This window comes from Chaetodon auriga, chromosome 3 (genome assembly GCF_051107435.1).
Source record: "Chaetodon auriga isolate fChaAug3 chromosome 3, fChaAug3.hap1, whole genome shotgun sequence".
In the NCBI taxonomy this organism is placed as follows: Eukaryota; Metazoa; Chordata; class Actinopteri; order Chaetodontiformes; family Chaetodontidae; genus Chaetodon; species Chaetodon auriga.
Window position 1 is genome coordinate 30,105,463 of NC_135076.1, and position 20,000 is coordinate 30,125,462.

At 45.0% G+C, this 20,000-nt stretch overlaps 2 protein-coding genes across 3 annotated transcripts in view; both read left to right on the plus strand.

The window, feature by feature from the left end:
* The window catches only part of efna2b (ephrin-A2b), a 67,637-nt gene extending 58,933 nt beyond the window's left edge, over nucleotides 1-8,704 (plus strand). Inside the window, exons 3-5 of one of the 2 annotated variants that reach the window (XM_076726832.1) lie at nucleotides 3,426-3,718; nucleotides 5,156-5,221; nucleotides 5,412-8,704. In XM_076726832.1, coding sequence (XP_076582947.1) covers nucleotides 3,426-3,718; nucleotides 5,156-5,221; nucleotides 5,412-5,542 — 490 coding nt within the window. In that variant the 3' untranslated portion in view covers nucleotides 5,543-8,704. Of the gene's footprint in view, nucleotides 1-3,425; nucleotides 3,719-5,155; nucleotides 5,222-5,411 lie in introns of those variants that run through there. The other variant, XR_013077010.1, reaches the window with a different exon arrangement.
* Nucleotides 8,705-12,394: 3,690 nt separating this feature from the next.
* LOC143318314 (zinc finger BED domain-containing protein 4) lies at nucleotides 12,395-18,255 on the plus strand. Its single transcript, XM_076726506.1, has 3 exons — nucleotides 12,395-12,497; nucleotides 12,608-12,694; nucleotides 15,684-18,255. Exons 1-3 carry the CDS (start codon nucleotides 12,476-12,478, stop codon nucleotides 17,075-17,077), a joined length of 1,503 nt encoding a protein of 500 aa, XP_076582621.1. The 5' UTR covers nucleotides 12,395-12,475; the 3' UTR covers nucleotides 17,078-18,255.
* The last annotated feature ends 1,745 nt before the right edge of the window (nucleotides 18,256-20,000 follow it).

The following is a 20,000-nucleotide window of genomic DNA, read 5'->3' on the forward strand; positions in this document are numbered from 1 at the left end:
CACACACACACACACACACACACACACACAGCAACACAATGGACTGCAGAGTATCTCCGGGGGTGTCGATCATGTGACTGTGGGACAGAAATAATGAAGCTGCTGTGTGGTGGACCTTCAGCTCCAGGACGTCTCTTGGTTCGGTCTCGACATGAATGTGATGAAAAGCTTCAGAGAACCAGCCGAACGACGTCTGATCAGCAGAAAGGTTCAAGTCGGCTCCTCAGACTGAGTCTCTGGTGTTTGAGTCCTCGTTTGGTCCAGAATCCAACACCTGAAGCTTCGTTTCAGCTGACGTCGCCTTCAGTTGAAAATGTTGGTCAAATGATGATCGATTAAATCTGTTGCAGCTCCACCAGAAACCAGAGACCTGGTCCTGGCTTCAGACCAGCTGAGCAGAATAAACCAGCAGCTCCGTTTTCTTCACCTGGCATCCGTCTGTCAGGAGGACTGACGAACGACCTTGACCCATCCCTGTCCCCGTGCACACCGGACCTGGATCTAATCCACCTGACCCTCAGAGACCTGCACAGATTAAACAGTAAATCACAGCTAGGCATGCTGGGAGCTGTGACATCACAGCTGTGGATGGTGAAATATATGTCCTCCGTGGAGACATTCAGAGATCAACTGCAGCTGTTGGACGGAAAATGTGAGAATGAGGCTGTCAGACACCTGAATGACGCACACCTATTCAGGTTCTCAGCAGGAGGTGAAAACATGACGGAGGGTGGGAGGGAAAGCAGGAAGGAGGGAAGGAAGTAAGGAGTGTTTCCACTTCCTCCTTCCCTCCAGCGGCAGCGCTGTGGTGCTCTTCGTTGATGTTGTGACAGTGAAGTTGTGGCTCGTGTTGAAGCTGAAGAGACTGAAGAGTTTTATCATGTGGACGATGACATGACTTCCTGAACATTAGTAGAGGTCACGCTCAGCTAACAGGCTATGAAAACGTAGCTAAGCTAACGTTAGCTCTCAGACATCTTGGACGCTGAACAGCTGTTCGAGTTTAACGGGCAGCTTTGAACATTTCTTTGAAACTGAATCAAATAAAGAGCGAAAAACCAATGAAGGACGTTTCCATCTGTTCATTTTGGCTAACATTTAGCAGTTAGCATCAGCTTGTTAAATTCATTTAATTGACTGTGCTGCTCGGAGGCTAACGGCAGCTTTGCATACATACACCCACAGGGGCCACCATGCTACTGCAGTAGAAGTACATTTAGCTGATAATATTTATGTACTTTTACTCGAGTACATTTGAAAGGAGTCTTTTCAAAGTATTGTAGAACTGCTACTGCTACTACTTCAGTTCAGGAAACAGACCACAGACAGGACTACACCTGCTTATCACGTGAACAGTGTCATGTGTCATGAAGACCTTTGAGATACTGGTCCAGCAGCACCTGAGGACTCAGGTCACTGACTTCCAGCAGGGGGTCCAGGGTTCTTTCAGCACCGTCCTGCCTGCTGCTACATGCTGATTGGATTACAGAGTGGTGGTAACGAGCAGCCCAGGTGCCCCCCGGGGGCCCACACTCGACTCACTCCTGTTCACACCTCAGACTCAGCTCAGGAACCTGTCGAAAAGAAGTCCTCGACCCCAGGCAGGAAGCAGAGACCACAGACTCATTCAGGGTTCACAGCATCACATTGGACCAGTCAGACAACGCCGATTAAGCTGGAGGAAGACGATGATGATGACAATGGTGAGGAGGATGATGGTGAACCGGACAGAGGGCCTCTCTCCATTAGAGTGATGAAGAGTGATGTGAGCGCTGAGGGGACAGAGTTCACCGCGAACGCACCGCCCGTCCTCTCAGCTGTTAGCGTCACCCAATCCTTCAGCTAACTGAGTTAGCCTGCACTTTGCTAATGGTGTTAGCGAAGACAAAGAGGGCGCGGCGGAGGAGAAACACCATCAGGACGGTTTTCATACAGCAGCTGATCCCATCGACCTCCATCAGGACCACACCCTGAGGCTGCCTCCATCCCTGTGGGAATAATCATCATTGTGACGCAGCTGCTCAAAGTAACGAACTCTGGAGGGAACCTTAAAGTGTTTTCAGTCATTAAGATAACTTGATCATATGGAGGCCCATTTGTGCCAAAAATAACACTACAAATAAGGCCAGCAGAGGGCGGAGGAGGCACGCGGCGAGCTTTCCATCAACAAAACTTTATTTAATACAGCTCAGATCTGAAGACAGCATCCAGAGAGAAACCAAATCAGTCAGTTCAAACCTCATTAGCAAAACCCAAATTAGCTCAGTTGATTGGACACCCCCCCCCCGGTGTTGTTTGGACGACATGAATATTCAGAGACGCATGAAGTTTGATTAGTTTGTTTCGTGAGATCGATCGTTGAATGAGGATCACTTCTAATAAGGATTAAGACTCTTGTCATATTCTGTGTTTGTGCTAAATTAAATTATGGAAATGAACGTGACCGTAATGACGAAACTCTTCAAACTCCTGATTCACAGCGACGTTTCCGTCCGTCAGAGACTCGTCTCATTTTCAGCTCACCACTTTTTTCTCTCTGTGACACTAAAGTTCATCAGTGAATAGAAAACTGAAAAATAAACTCGTTTTGTTCCACCAACATCTCACTGGATGCGTTTCAGGAGTTGATTATTGATATTATTGATATTCCTCCAGATGTTCTCAGACGCACGTTAAAGATAATAAAGACATAAAACAGATAAAAAAGATAGATAAATATAAAGATAAATAAATAAAAAGATGCAAAAAATAATGAATATTTATCATTTCCTGTTTGAATGTTTGGTCACATGATTTTACTGAGTGTGTGTGTGTGTGTGTGTGTGTGTGTGTGTTTTCCAGCATCACTCCTTCAGTCTCTTTCTGTCTCTTGTGGTCTTTGTCCCTCTGGACCTGAACTGGTCCCAGTCGTCTCTTGTTGTTTCTGTTACTACGGCTACAGCCAGAATACTTCAGCAGTGAAGTACTACTGTGAATACTGTTTGAGTTGTTCTTGTTGAGTATAAATACATAAATATATTTCAGAGATAACTGCTGGCCAGAACGCAAAGCTGTATGATTCTCCAGCAGAGTCCAGAGTTAAGTTAAGTTAAGATAAGACTTTATTGATCCCACACCGGGGAAATGAAGTCTTTACAGGCAGCAAGTATTAAAAAAGCAAAAACAGCGTCACAGAAGGAACATGTAAGAGATAATGAACACAAAATTGTTGACTGACAGAGAAGAAGGTCACGTCCACCTGGTCCTCAGCTCGTCAACACTGATGGACAGAAACCAGTCAGAGCAGTGAACGTGGAGTTGTTTGGACGGTGTCATTCACCCGCTGCTCACTGTGTCTGATCGAGCTGCACCTTTCGAGCTATTACACATATGTGAGGTGCTAACACTGAACAGGAAATGACATCATTTCCTCTCCTCCTTCTCAGGTTCCTCCGGGGCGAGTACACGGTGGAGGTGGCGATCAACGACTACCTGGACATCTACTGTCCGCACTACGAGGCGGCAGAGTCGGCCGAGCGCATGGAGCACTACGTGTTGTACATGGTGAACTACGACGGCTACACCACCTGCGACCACCACAGGAAGGGCTTCAAACGCTGGGAGTGCAACCGGCCGCAGAGCCCCAACGGACCGCTCAAGTTCTCCGAGAAGTTCCAGCTGTTCACGCCCTTCAGCCTGGGCTTCGAGTTCAGGCCCGGACACGAGTACTACTACATCTGTAAGTACTCCACACGCAGTACCACTGCACACTGCTGAGCGGTACAGAGTAGCACTACGTCTGTCAGAACCACGCAGTAAGTTCCAGCCGATCGAGCCTTAATTATCCTCGGGTGGGCTCTGGCTGGATCTGGTCTGGCGGTCCTCAGGTCTCTGTCTTTCTGAACATGTGTTGATGAGAGCTGGTCTGGTTGAGTTTTTCTTAGGGCTGTTTAGGAATGCGTCCTAACTTTTGAATTTGTCCTCCTCTGTCTGCTGCGTCTACTTGACCTCACTGGGCCACCGTCCAAAACACCAGTACGACACGACTTTGTCAGACGGCGTCCGCTTGGCAACACACGACACGCTGAGGAGCGCTTTAAATATGCTCACTGGTGAAGCTGTGCTCAGCAGAGGGATGGTGTGTGTGTGTGTGTGTGTGTGTGTGTGCGCGTGTGTGTGTGTGTGTGCATGTGTGTGTGTGTGTGTGTGTGTGTTGCTTGGCTCATCATTATTTAGCGGTGTTGGTCTCCTCCTCATCACTTTGCCTCTTGTTTCCATGAGGCAGTTACATCCTCCACTCCCTCTAAACCTGCTCTGTAAACGACAGATTGTTAGCCTTTTGTGCTAAGCTAGGCTAAATACATCCTGGACAGTATAACGTCTTCCTTCACATCATTTTGTTTGCGCCTTTAATGCTAACAACGTGCTAAGCTTGAGCTTCAAGACTCTGTTAGCTTAAAGTTAGTCTCTGTCAGTTTCTACATCCTGTAGCATTAGCTTCCACCTCCAGTTAGCATCTAGGTCATATTAGCACAGACTTAGCATGTTGGCATAGACTTAGCTTCTTAAAGTGCTCTTGTGTCATGGTTCCAGTTAGCTTACCCTTTGTATGTTATGTATGTGTTGTGCGTCTGCTGTGTGTGTGTGTGTGTGTGTGTGTGTGTGTGTTGTGCGTCTGCTGTGTGTGTGTGTGTGTGTGTGTGTGTGTGTGTGTGTGTGTTGTGCGTCTGCTGTGTGTGTGTGTGTGTGTGTGTGTGTGTGTGTGTGTGTTGTGCGTCTGCTGTGTGTGTGTGTGTGTGTGTGTGTGTGTGTGTGTGTGTTGTGCGTCTGCTGTGTGTGTGTGTGTGTGTGTGTGTGTGTGTGTGTTGTGCGTCTGCTGTGTGTGTGTGTGTGTGTGTGTTGTGCGTCTGCTGTGTGTGTGTGTGTGTGTGTGTGTGTGTGTGTGTGTGTGTGTGTGTGTGGCGAGTCTGCACATGAAACGTGTAGAAACAAAGAAGGTGAAACATGAGATTTTGACTTTGAACCAAATCAGATCTGAATGTTTGAGATCCTCTTTGGATGAACAGCTGATCTGCTTCAGTTATCTGAACGACCCGAGAAGAAAGTGATTAAAACCTCTGCGTGTGTGTGTGTGTGTGTGTGTGTGTGTGTGTGTGTATGTGTGTGTCCTCTGCAGCGTCACCTCATCCAAACCTGGCTGGGAAACCCTGCCTGAAGCTGAAAATCTACGTCAAACCAACCAGTGAGTTCCTTCTTCTTCCTGAGCAGTGTGAGAGTCTGTGAAGCAGCTCGCCTCCAGAGCTCTGAGGGTGAAGCTGCAGGTCTGCGAGGACATCAGGAATAAATATGAGCGTTTGAAAATGAGTCGTATGTCCCTCTCAGGCCTCGTCCAGGTGTGATCCTCACCTGTTCTTCTTCCCTCCCTCTCTCAGATGACTCGGTGTACGAGTCTCCGGAGCCTTTCCTGACAGACGACACCACCGGTGGCTGTGGCCTCGCTCTGCCCCGCGTCTCCCTGCTGTCCGCCATGTTGCTCGGCCTCCTCCTCCTCGCCTCCTCATAGCGCCTCTCCTCCCGCTCCTCTTCTTTCTCCTCGATCTCCGTCCTCCTGTCACTCTGCGGAGGAACAGCCGACCTGAGGCGGGAACCAAATCCAACTCCCTCTCCCTGACCCCTGACCTCCACCTGACTGACACTCTGCAGCTCAGCCAATCAGAGGAGGCTGAGGTCAGTGGTGGGAGGAGCCTGGAGCTGCGTTTGGAGTCAGCGCTCGTTGGTGGTCTGTGACGCTCTGATGGAGGTGGAGACTCTGCTGACTCCCATGTTAAACAGGTCGTTTTAGCTTCTGACTGAACAAACATGTTTTTCATTTGACAAATAAACAAATTTAAAGGGCCACACCAGCAGTTTAACACGTTAACCTGTTTACTGCAAATCAGCTGAGCCCCAAAGTACCAAACAATGTTTTTTTTAGATTGTACAGACAAATTATTGGCTCGTGTGCACTCTCATACATTGTTTGTCTTCAGCCTTGAAGTCCTAAAACATGGTGCTGTTTTAATCTTAACCTAAATTTGTTCCATCACAGCATCAGAAAAAGGTCGTCATTGATTTTACGCTGCTTACGCTGCTGATTTGATTTGAGATCAATCCACATTCGACCTGCTTCAGGATGCGTCACTGTGAGGGATTATACAGACTAAGCAGCGTCCAGCAGCCTGTCGCTGATGTTCACATCGTTTAGAAAAGAATGGAAGTCAATGGCTGCAGGAAAAGTCGACCAAAAGACATCAAATTTAGTTCAGACCGTTCCACGTGCCGACCACAGGAGTCTGAGACATGGCAGTCAGCGGAGTCCAGACGCTGTCAGGCAGAGACACGTCAGCTGAGTCAAACTGAACTCATCGGGCTGACGATCCTTCGTCAACAGGCAGAACGTCGTCTGCACCAACACCAGCAGAAACGGACCGAAGTGTCCGCCGCACTGAGTTTCCTGCAGAGGGTTTCAGCTGCAGTCAGAGCTGCGTTCAGCAGCGAACATCCTTTTATCTGCGAGATGATCACAGTCACAGAAATCAGACAGGTGACATTCAGGTGAGACTCTGAGACGCACAGCAGGTCGTCAAAGTCAACGCTTCGTGACGGAGGACGGCACCTCTCCTGAGCCCTCATTGGTCTGATTTTAAACTAAAAACATGGCGGCTGTTCAAGAAAGGCTGCCGAGTCATGATTCAAACTGTAACTGGTCAAATTGGTTCTAAACTCTCTCTGATTGGTCGGCCCATGGCTGAATGAGAATGAAAGTCTTATAATTTCATCTCAGTGTCTTTTTGACAGAAGCAGGACAACAAAGATAAGGATGGTTTTCACTATCAAGCAGTATATCCAGTATCTGGTCATTTTCATTAGTAATTTGTCAAGTTAACGTAGCTTCACAGACTGTTGGCACGAGCTAACATTCCTTCAGGTGGTGGGGACCAGCTAATGTAACTTCATGGACTGTTGGGACGAGCTAACATAGCTTCACAGACTGTTGGGACGAGCTAAAGTAGCTTCAAACGGTGGGAACGAGCTAACGTAGCTTCACAGACTGTTGGGACGAGCTAACGTAGCTTCAAACGGTGGGAACGAGCTAATATAGCTTGAAATGGTGGGGACGAGCTAACGTAGCTTCACGGACTGTTGGGACGAGCTAACGTAGCTTCAAACAGTGGGGACGAGCTAACATAGCTTCACAGATTGTTGGGACGAGCTAACGTAGCTTTAAAGATCGAGGTAACAGTTTGATTTGATTTGAAAATTGAACAGTTTTGATGTAAAACAGGATTAATTTTTCTGCCTAAGTCAAAGTGTCTGATCAACTCTGATGATTGATCAGCAGACAAATAGTTTTGGATGTCGTGGCTCATTTCTGTGACTGTGATCATCATCAGTCTTGAGTATAAAAACAATAGTCAGACGAGAGTCTTTTTGTCTCTCACCGTCCTCCCACCCTTCAGCAGTTGACGTCTTTTATTTCTGTAAATTTGCCAAAGACTATTATTAAACTTTTGTATTTGGGGTCTACAGGGGTCACAATGGCCCCGCCCACTTTAGGCACAGGGGGCGGGGTTACACGGGGGGGGGGGGGGGGGTTAGTCAAAACGTTTTTTTTCTAAATCGTGTCGTTTTGTCATGAAAATAAAAACGAATGTTGCGCGCAAAACAACAGTGAACCAATCAAAAATGGCCTTTTTCCCACTGGTGCTGAATTTTTAGTGACTTGTTTTCTGGGGAAACAGCGACACCATGAGACACCAAGAAGACATTTCTTTTCTCTTCATCTCTTCATACCACCCCTCCACCTCTGCTGACGGAGGGGGAGTGTGTCCTTGTGTGTGGATGAGCAGGGGCGTGCTGGGAAATGCAGTATATATAACAAAGGCACTGTGATGGAGGACAGACAGGATGTAGCACCTGGACTCCTGCGGAGAACGACGGAGACGAACTGACATTTTCCTCGTCAGTACAAAAAGAGGGAAAACACAAGTCTTTATCTTCTGTTTGTGCCATTTTCTGTTTTTAAAAAGAGAAAGAAAATTCATCTGAAATGAATTCTTCAGCAGATACGAAGGAGTCAGTCAGATATTTGTTGTTGTTGTTGTTACTGTTGTTGTTGTTTTTCTCCTTTATGTTCCTGCTTGCATCACAATGCATTCTGGTCCTTGTAGTCCTCTGCGTTCTGGTTCTGTTGGCAGATGAAAGGCTCGGTGGGTTTTCCGGTTCATCATCCTTTTCTTCGTTGATCTTCGTGTGGATGGATTCTGTTTTTCGTGGCGTAAGAAAGTTAAAGAAGCCGAAGGACGAAAAAACGACAGCAAAAAGTTCAGATGTTGGTTTTGTGAGCGGGAGTGAGACCTCCCTGCTGTTTACAGTCTCTGAAGCTCAATCATCCTGAGAGGAAAATGTTTTTCTACATCCAAATGTCTGCGTATTCTCTGAAAGATGACCAGTCTGTTTTTCTATATTTTCTTATTGGATGCTTATAAAGTCCTCCTAAGAATGCATTTATCTGATTGGCTAAGAGCTAACGTGGGGTCAGAGGTCATCGGGCCTCTTCAGGATTTTTTTCTGCACTGCATGAGCAGGAAAAGTAAAACTTAGAAATACATTTATTGAATTTCAGAGAGAAAATGTTAAGACGTGTATGAATCTGTGTTTGATAACTTCACCAATAAACAAATGTTCCACCAAAAATGATTCTTCTACTTTGGTCTCATCTACTCACACACACACACACACACACACACACACACACACACACACACACACACACACACACACACACACACATACACGATCTGATGGGTCCCTGTAGTTCTTCCTGTCAGCTCGACATGTTCTGACAATGTTTCATCAGAGCTGTGAGTCAAACACAGAAGAAGAAGAAGAAGAAGAAGAAGAAGAAGAAGAAGAAGAAGAAGAAGAAGAAGAAGAAGCTGGCAGCTCTCACCACTTTCACATTTTGTCATTATTATCTCATTATGAGGTCAGCTGGTGTTTCTGTTTGCTGGAGAGCTGCCGCACTTCTTGGTTGGAGGCCAGATGTGTTTGGCAGAGAGCCCAGACAGCAGGTCCCATCAGCCAATCAGAGAGCCCAGACAGCAGGTCCCATCAGCCAATCAGAGAGCCCAGACAGCAGGTCCCATCAGCCAATCAGAGAGCCCAGACAGCAGGTCCCATCAGCCAATCAGAGAGCCCAGACAGCAGGTCCCATCAGCCAATCAGAGAGCCCAGACAGAAGGTCCCATCAGCCAATCAGAGAGCCCAGACAGAAGGTCCTGTCAGCCAATCAGATCTTGTCAGTAACCCATATTTAAATTGTATTAATACAAGAGGTAAAGTGTTTTTTTTTAGAATTTTTCATCTTTTTGTTTGAAGGAGAAAAATAAATAGATGTTCCAGTTAAAGAATCTGTTCAATTAAAATGTCTTTCCTGTAAATTTGTGCTCATTTTTCATTATAAATATGACTTTTTTTTAATCACCAGAACCAGAGTCAGCTGGCTTTGAATCACGGTGGAAAGGACTCAAGTTACTGTTCTTCAGTATAATTTGGAGGTACTCTATACTTTGAGTTCACTACCCTTCAGTACTTTGTACTGCGCTACTTCAATGTGAAAGCTGTGGTTGTTGGCTGAACATATGAAGAGCCTATAAAATATGACGTGATGGTAGATTAACGAGCCGACGGCGTATAAACGAGTTCAAATGAGATCCAGCCTACAACAACAGAGTGTTCTTACATATTAAAGTATTAGTACCACCATCAGTACAGGCTGTACTGTGTAACAGTACGACACAAAGTCCGGTCTGCTGCTCATAAGTACTTTGATACTTGACGTCCAGTCTGCTGCTCAGGCATTTTACATACAGACAATATGAACACATGAATGAATCAAATCTTTATTATTACTACTCATAAAATTCATGAGTTCATGTTACAGCTGGTTCCCTGTGCATTACGAAGGACAGGCTGACAGCTGACTGAAGGTAGCTAGCTAACGCTAACATGAAGCTATCAGAACATTAACATCAAACTCAAATTAGCGGAGGCCTCGTTAGGCAGAGGCAGATGAACAGGTGAGGACGAACCCTCGGTGGATGGAATCATGTTTCCACAGAGCCGCTCGTTCATGAACGTCCTCATCATTTAATCATTTCAACGTTTCTTCTCAAGCAGGCAGGAATGTGTCTGGACCTCAGGAACTAATTCAATTATCCCAGTGAAACACATGAAACCTGTTGAAGTCTGCTGACACCTTCGTGACAGGAAGCTCCTCCTCCTCCAGACATCACATGACTGATCAAAGTTCCATCGCCACAGGACAGCTGGACTCCGATTGGCTGCTGTCTGCACGGTCTGTCAGATTAATTCACCCTCCCTCAGCCCCTCAGACTGGTTCTTCTGGTTTGCTGGTCTAAAAAAAACCCTCTTCTTTTGGATTCTGAATTGTTTTGCTGAGTTTTCTTCTTTTCTTTTGAACTCTGAACACATTTCATCAGCTTTTTTTAAAACAAAAAACAAGCTGAATTGATTAAAGATTAAAGATTCAAAACTGGTCTTACAATTGACCTCTATCTTCTCCTGGAGTTTATCTTCGTTCTGTCTGATTGCTCTGTTTGTTTCTCTCAGACCAGTTAAAACCTCAGTGTTTACAGGGAAGCACAGCTGAGATCCGACCAATCAGGGAGCTTTAAACTGCATCTTCCATCATTAGGAGTGAGGATGCCGTCTGAAGGTTGTCCTCATCACTGTTGTCAAGTTCGGCTCAGACTGACAGGAAACAGTCCAATAATCTATTTCACAATTGACTTTCATTAATTTTCACAAATCAATGAGCTCCATCAGTGGTGGAAGTCTTCAAAGCACTTACTTCAGTAAACAAGCCAATCAATGTAAAATACTGCAAAGATTACAAGTTAAAAATACTGAATTAGAGTTTGAAAACAAGCGATTGATTGGCAGAGACAGAAACAGACAATCAGAACAAAAACTGACAAAATAATTCTGATCACTGAAGAATCAATTGTCAATCAAACCATAAAAAGGGTGAGAGAATCAATGGGATCAATAATAGTGATGGTAAAGAAGCGGCTGAACCGTCGTAAAAGGAGCTCCACCCTTTCACCAAACAATCTGACCGCAGGCTTCCTTTAGTATCTGTTCTGGAGCTTTCGATCATCATCAGCAGATGCCGCTTTGATAAAACGAGGCCAAAATCTGATCCCTCGATCAAATTTGAAAATTGGCTATTTTCAATGTTAAGAATGACCTTTGAACCCCAGAGAATCGTCCTGTGTCCAGGATGAATCTCAGGGTGGATGCAAAGGCTCCACCTGAACCTGGACCAGGACCAGACTGAGCGTCTTCGTGGGACTGGACGAGGCGGGGTGTGCTCCTGGACAATCACCAGGAGGATTCAGCCTCTCTCCTCAGCAGGGAGGCGGCCCGGGCGCTCATCCAAGCGGACTACAACAACGCGCTCCTCATTAGAGGAGACACCGAGTCTGCCATCACACCTCTGCAGCAAGTTCTCCTTCATCAACCTGAGCAGCTGCCAGCAAGCACAGGAAGCAGCACTGACCACACGAAGGCATGCGCAGCTGTCAGCTATCACCAACCAGAGCCACACTGACCCCTGCTGGTCTGCTCTGGTCACTGCGGCCTGACTGCTGCATGTCCTCATACACTCAAACACTCCTGAGAGCGTTTTCTGGATGAATCATGCAGGAATCTTTGCTCCCATAATGTAATAACAGCTTCACAGAGTGAGCTGATGTGTATCAATCACTGAGGAAGTGTCCTGTGAAATACGGTGTCCCTGAGTGGACACAAACAGTTCAAGTGTTAAATTGACATCTTTTACCAAAGATTGACCACAATGAGGTCAGCTGAACACCAACATCCAACCCGTGCCCTCGGATCATTTCTGTGGCAGTAAATCACAGACAGAAATGACTTCAATATTTACTCAGATTTAACCAGATCTGTATATTCAATAAGCCTCCTATAAAGAGGCTTTTTCAGGATCACCCTGATCACGTTCACACCTGGAGGCGGCTCGGAACAGCCACATGTGATCTGCCGGCAGCACGGATGTATCAGAATCCACTCTGAGTGCTCCCATAATGCACAAGAGATATGCTGTTCATAGAACGTGTCAATTACTTTCATTTCACAAGAAAAGGAACCTGAAGGCGTCACGTAGCTTTAATATTCATCACCAGTCAGGTTAGGACAAGTCTATAGCCTGCAAACAGCTCCAAACAGTACACCTCAGGATGAAGGATTGTCTCAGACATGAAGGACTGAACAGTTTCACTTTTGTTTCCTCATTTCATCAGTTTCCAAACTCCACCCAGATGATAAGACGACGTTCAGCAATCAGAGCAGAGCAGACGAAACTTCAACAGGCTGCCTTTACGACCAACGCTGTTTTTCAGTCGCCTCCGAAATGACGCCAGCAAGAGGTCAATGTAAGTATCTCTTCATGAAAAGCTGACAACACTGTGCCACTGAAGGGGTTACTGTACATTTAATGCTGGATTTTCTGTTTACTGACGGGGCTCGTGTCCACCCTGAACAGACAGAACAAGAACCAACATGCAGGCGAGAGGACATCATGCAAACGGCCGCCGGACACCGAGGCGGGACCAGATCAGGCAGGGAAGAGGTAACAAACATGTCTTATTCACTGATGTAACTTCATGTAACTGAACTGAGTCTGTCAAACAGGCGCTTTGTCTAGAAGCCACGCAGTCACACCCAACATAACCAAAGTCACTTCCTGAAAATGTCGCGCCTCAGTCAGTCCGCTGTGTGTGTATCGCAGTGAATCAGTCATTCGTGTACTGTCGCTCGCTCCTTTTAGACCTGAGGATTATGTTCCCGTCGATATGATGGAGTTCAGGATGAGATAACAAAGTCAGGACCACGTGAGACCGACAGCTGCTTCATCAGGTCTACATCGTTACTGCCAGTGGTGGAAAACTGTGCACCAAAAGTCTGGTTTCCTCACACTAAGTTGGTCTCATTCAGCAAAACAGGAAGCAACATGTCAGCGTGTTCCAAACTGTCTGAAGAGGCGGAGACGGTTCCATCTTGTATTATAAACTGACATCAGTCATGTTAGTAATTAGTAACCTGCAGTTTTAACCAGTACCTTCAGTGTTTGTTTATGCAGTTCACAAAGTCCATTCACAAAATCTGCATCTGCACTTTAGAACATTTACAACATGAAATCAGATTCCTGACCTGTCTTTAAATCTCACCACCTTTTGTGGTTTACAGCCAAACGAGAGGCAGCCAATGACTGAATGAAGCTTTTCAGCCAACTGACTCCAGTCAGTCACTCAGCTGGAAAGAAATGCTTTGGTCGTCACCGGTCCTCACCTGTCGGAGGACGGCTGAGACTTGGTCACCACAGAGTTGTGTGCAGTGGTGGACGAAGCATTCACACGCTTTACTTAAGCAACAGTAGTAATATCACTTTGTAATATCAGTAATATCACAACTTGCTTCGGAAATATTGTGAAAATAGTGAGAAATGTGGTCACAATGAGCCCAAAGTGACACCTTCACCATGTTTGTTTGGTCCAACCAACAGTCCAAAGCTCCACATGATTCCAAACACATTCAGATCATTGAGCTCATTGAGAGGAAAAGCAGCCAATCAAACATGTGAGAAGATCAAACATCAGATGATTCCACAGCAGAGATCAATGAAACCATTAAAACAACAGACAATCGATCATTTTCTGTCAATCAGCTGATTGACTGAATGGACTACTTGTTTCAGCTATTTTGTATAAACTGTTGGGTTGTTTCATTCAGCTCGAATGGTCATGTTTTATTTATAATTTATTATTGTGTCTATTTTTTTATTTCTTCCATTTAGTGTGTAAATCTTATCGTAAAGTAACGATAAACGACAGCTGTCAGATTAATGTAGTGAAGTAAAAAGTACAATATTTCCCTCTGAGGTGTAGTGGAGTACAGTATAATTACTTCAAAGATGGACTTCATGTCCATCACTGGGTGAGTGCGAAAGAATAATTACAGACTTGCAAACTCTGGCGTGATACTGAGAAAACGAGTCATTTAAAGACGTGTCCATGTCCGAGCTCTGGGTGTCTGTGGAAGACATTTTATACACTAAATGAGCAATCACACAAATAACCAGCACATTAGTAAAAGAATTTTGTGAGTTTGTTTCAGCTGCGTTTGTCAGTCAGCTATGGCAAGCCACCAGGTTCAGCAGGTGTTCATGTACATGCAGTCATCAAAGGGTTCCATGTAATCGCTGCCTCTCTTGAAGATGGAGAGAAAAGGCCAAAACAAGTCTTGATGTCTTCTTGATGTTTCTTTGTCTGAAGCAATCATATTTTACCTCCACTGCTGCAAACTCAGCTGAATGCAGATCTGTGAAACACTGAGCTGAAGGTTTGATGTGTTTGAGGGGCGGTGGTGGATCAGGAGGTACAGCAGGTCCTCCACTGATCTCTGGGTCGGTAGTGTGACCCGGTTCCTCCTGTCCACATGCCGCCGTGAACCTGAACCCGACTGGTCCGCCCAGCGCCTCGTACGGCAGCTCTGTCACCATCAGTGTGTGTGAACGGGTGAGGAGACCAACTCTAAAGCACTTTAAGTTTTTTGTCCTTTAAGGGAGAAAGGCTTTTTAAGTGAAGGTCATTTCCCACAAAGTCAGACGACGGATTAGTGCCTGCATAACTATGAAAGTGAGTCTGCATGACCAGGTAAGAGCATGTGATCAGATACGTCGATCATTGGACCGACTTTAACGGGCAGTACTCATGGTAACACGGGCAGACACAGGAAAGGGGCCGAAGGTGTTGACCTCTGCATCAGAATCCGAATCAGAATCAGAATGAGAAAAAGCTTTATTGCCAAATACAATTTTATATATACAAGGAATTTGTTTTGGTGATGTTGGTGCATGATAAATCTTCTAAAAATAAACAATTAAAAAGTAAAAAATATAACAATATAAATATATATGCACACTTACCAGCCAATGGCATTGAAGCTTTACTTCACATGTTTGAACCCAGTAGCTTGCCATAGTCAAGTTCTCTTTCAGCCACGTAATAGCTCGCATTTCACTCTGTACGCATAACCACTTCACTTCACCTCACTTCAAGTCGACTCTCTTCTGTGAGTTGAAAGGTCACTTACCTCCCGTTAGCCTCATCTGCCCTGCAAAAGCAAAGTAGCAGCAGTGGCTAACAGGTCTTCCCTTGCAGGAAGCGATCTGGAAGGAGCTGTGGTAGGACCACAGCTTGTACCAGCTACTTTGTTTGAAGCTCTTAGGAATTAACATCTTTGTGCTTCAAATGTCTTCACGCTCATCCCCAGTCTAAATGCGTCATGTGACTTCATGTTCATAGATGTCACTGATTGATAGAGCCAGCTGCCTGTTGTGATGCCAGAAACAGACAAATGTCTCAGCCTTGGAGGCATGTATGAGCCTTCAGTTCGGGCATTCTGACACGATTTTCTGCTAATAACATTTTCACATACTGTCCCTGCTTCAGTTTCACCAGAGGTGAGTAGTCCCGCCTCTGGTGGTATTGATGCATGGGCATGTACAGTATGTTATAAAAAGATGATCCTTTAAAAATCTGATCTGTTTCCTTCCACAGCTGAGCATCAGGAAATACTAACAACTAAAAGACGCCTGTTGAAGATGATTGTATCAACCCTGCAGCCATTGGAAAGCATAGAAGACGCTAACTTTCTAGATTTTGTAAAAGCCCTAAGTCCGTCTCTTCGAATTCCTACCAAATCTGTGATACACTCGCAGCTTCTCAGCGTCTACAATGAAGAGGAAAAGAAGTTGAGATCAGTCTTGGCCTCTGCTGCTGACATTGTGCTTACATGTGAGTTGTGGTCTTTAAGAGCTGAAGACCCCTATCTGACAGTGGCTTGCCATTTTGTGGACATCCACGGGAATCTCAAGTCCTACATGCTCCGGACTGCCAGCCTCTTTGGAGACGACACTGCAGCCAACATTCAAAATCAGCTCTTGGCTGTCATGGAATCTTGGTGCGTGAAAGACAAGGTCCACACAGTCATCAGAGCTGGCATGCCGCAGCTGAAAAACATTAAAACAAAATGGACCCATATGCCTTGTTTCGCTGACACATTGAATGTGGTTTTTAAGGATCTGATGAGTGATGGTGAGCTGTTGGATGTTCTCAGAAAGTGTCAGAACATCGTCAGATTCTTCAAGAATGATTCTGAAGTTGAGAGAAAGCTCAGAGAAATTCAAGAGAGGCTGAATATGGAACAAGACAAGCTGATCATGTACTCTGGGGACCGATGGCTGCCTTGGCTGCAGATGCTACAACAACTGATGAAGCAGTACCCGGCCATGGTGATGGTGTTGGACAAGAGAGGCAAGACAGATTTACTTCTAAATGAAAACGAGAAAAAAAAAATCAGCAAGATCATATCGGCTCTGACGCCTCTGATGAACGCCACGTCCTCGATGAAAGGAGGATTCCAGACCATTTCGGCCATGCTGCCACTGCTGAAGAAACTCATGGACAATCTTACAGAAGAAAAGAGATGCAATGATGTTGCTCAGAAATTATTGTCAAAATGTAGGAAGAATTTTGGTGATATCGACAACCACCTTCTGGCTCCCATCACATTTCTTGACCCTAGATTCAAAAACCAGCTGGGGGATCAAAACAAAAAGCAAGCGATGGATCAAATAAAGAAGAAGCTCACTGCAGGCCCAGCCTCCCCTTCTGCTGCTGAACTGAATGATGTGCTGGACAGATACATCGCCTACGAACCAACTGCAGAGGCGTCAAACCCTTTGTCCTGGTGGAGGTACACAGGAAAGAAGAATTTTGGTAAACTGAGCAAGCTTGCTCTGAAGGAACTTGGGGTTGTCTCCACTGCTGTGCCCTTAGAGAGAGCTTTCTCCAGTGCAGGTGATCAGTTCTGCAACCTGAGGAGGTCCATCGATCCAGAAAACCTCAACATGATCCTGTTCCTCAACAGCAACTGGTCCTCAAAGCCTTAGATACAAATCATCTTTGAGTCAATACAAACACACTCTGAATTTTCTACTTTCCTGGGGGAAACATAATGCAAATGAACTAATTATGAAAACACACCACATAAACCAGAAAACTGTCAGAACATGCACACCTCCACCAAAGCTCCCCATCCTCTGAATTCGTACAAAAGAAAATGTTTCGACGTGAGGTGGATCTACTCGAAGGACAAACTGATGGACGTATATGTAGCAGCACCACATTTAACTGGGAGCACATTTGCATTATATTCAAAAGGTCATACTGACAAGAATTTGGTCATAGCTACACTCTACGGAACAACAGATGGCCGACTTATCTGGGGGAACTGCGGGAGGGGGGAATGTGCTGTTTATGGAAGACATCTGTGTGGACAGAAATGTGGCACTCATAGACAGGTGTACTTTACCAAGAAATACCAGAAAATGAAGCAGTTTGCTAAACAGACTCAATATGTTTGCCGAAATGCACCGCCAACTCCTGAACACCTCACACTTGATTTATTTCTGGATGACCTAACCTTTAATGTGCTTCCTGAACACCTCATGCTCATTTGAGTTACTGAACGCCTCACACTCATTTGGGTCCCTGAACTCCTCATGGTTATTTTAGTTCCACTTCAGTTTGCCTGAATTTGTGCCACAAAGTGATTTAACTTCTGTTCGCACTGACTTCTGTGTCTTTGTAGTCTTGGTGTGATGACGGTGAAAACAGAACATTTTTTTATATTTCTTTCTGACTGTTGTAACATTTAGAGGTGACAGGTAGAAGACTCTGATCTGCAGACAGGATTGACTTCTTTACATAGAACATGTGTTTTTCTAACTGTTTAACACAGTTTAACATCATGGATGTGGCGTCTCTGCAGAAGATTTCATACCTGTGTCAGAATCTGTGTGTATATAGAAGCTGAAAGGAGACAAAAGTCACTCATTTTGATCCCGATGGTCAGTTTTCTGCTGTCTTGTGGATAAAATGAAGCTTCAGTGGTCGTTGTTATTGTTTTAATTACAGCATTAGTTAATATATTAAAGTGTATTTATGTTTTTCTTTTTGTCCTTGTTGAATTATTTCAGGTTTTTTATCTTAAAGCTCTGTTCTCATCTTGCTTTTCATTGCGTCTGATTTGTTTGGAAGTGCTGTATAAATAAAGTTGACCATTATTAATAAAAAAGTAGAAAGTAGTTTTAATGCTCTACAAATTGACATGAGATGACATCTGTTCTGGTTTGGTGCTAGAAATAAAACTGACTTGCAAACCATCAAAGCAATAAAGATTTTCAGATAAAGAACAGGTAACAGGTAAGGCACAGGTACATTTAACAACAACATTTCTTACTGCCGTCAAACTGTCTACCATGATGTCACTTCCATTATAATCCTGGAAATAAACGAGAACTTCATACAATACACATAAACAGTAACACTGTTCAACAGCCCGTCTTTTTACTCATATTCCACACGCTGGGAAGCTAAGATCAATCGATCTAAACCATCATTGATCGACTGATTCATTATTGATTCAGTATCTTCACATTTCAAGATCCAATCAGAACAGGAGGCTCGATAAACACCAACAGCAGACAAGCAACCATTTTTAAAACTCCCCACACTGAGGAAACTCACCGCTGACGCCTGTCATTGATCCACAGATCGTACACACTCCGACAGACACGGTCTGAAACGTCCACAAAGGTCCACAAGATCCACTGCAGTGAAGACATTTGGTCCAAAACACTAACGTAATCCGCAGACACGTGTTTTCTCGTCTCGTTTCTCGTCTTCCGCTTGTCTTGGGTGTTTCCCGCGTTACAACTTCCGGAAACAAACACTTACCGGCGCCATTTTGGCTCCAGTTCCTCTGTGGTAGTGGTGGGCACGCCAGTTCTTTTAGATGTACTGAATCACTAGAATCAGTTCACTAGAAAGATTCGTTCAAAAGATTCGTTCACTGAATCACCGAATCATTCAGTGCTTGGCAGGAGGAGCCTGCGACTCCTGAACTGATATACGGCTGAACGGTTCAAGTTTCAGTTCAGTTCACAGCTTCCAGGACCGGGAGACGAGAGTGTTGTGACTGTGTTGCTTTGACAAACACATTTGTAAATATAAAACTATATATAACTATATTATAAATCATGATGTTTTAAGTGTCCTATCCTATGGTATGCTATTTAACTGGTCTACTCGGCAAATTGGGCTCAGTGAGTGATCCGTTCACTGAACGTATACCCCACAGTACATTCAGTGAAGGATTCACACTGAATATGCACCGTTCCCTCGCAAATTGTCGCAATGAGATGATCAGACAGTCACGCGTTTTCTCAAACTGCGGGTTTTATACACTATTTGTTACATGCTGTGTCCTACTGTACTGTTGTTGCGGTGGCAAATTTAGCAGAGTTTAAAAAAAAGTTAGTTTTCTCCGAGGTACACTTGAACACAACACACCCCTGTCTCCCTCCGTCGCTCCTCATTACTGCCAGCATAACGTTTTAAGTTTGTTTATCTCGAAACTAAATCTGTTAAAACAACGGGGAACAACGGTCGCCATGAAAGTGTATCCCTCAGAGGAAAATGGTTCAGGAGAGTGTCGTTCACTGAGTGATTCATATGGCAAGCCGTTCCTGCCAGAAATACGCCACATTCAGTCGCGTTTCAACTTCATTACGGTGTAAAAAACGGCGTAAAATCTGAAAAAAAACCCGGCGTTTTTTACGCCGTAATGAAGTTGAAACGTGACTGAATGTGGCGTATTTCTGGCAGGAACGGCTTGCCATGGATTCATGCGTCGGTGACGCGACGCAGTCGGCGCGCGCGGTCCCTCCCTCAAGTGATTCGTTCGTTTCTCAGTTCAGTTGGAGAACGAACTGTCAGGCGGCGCTGCTGACAGTTCAACTGAACTGAGAA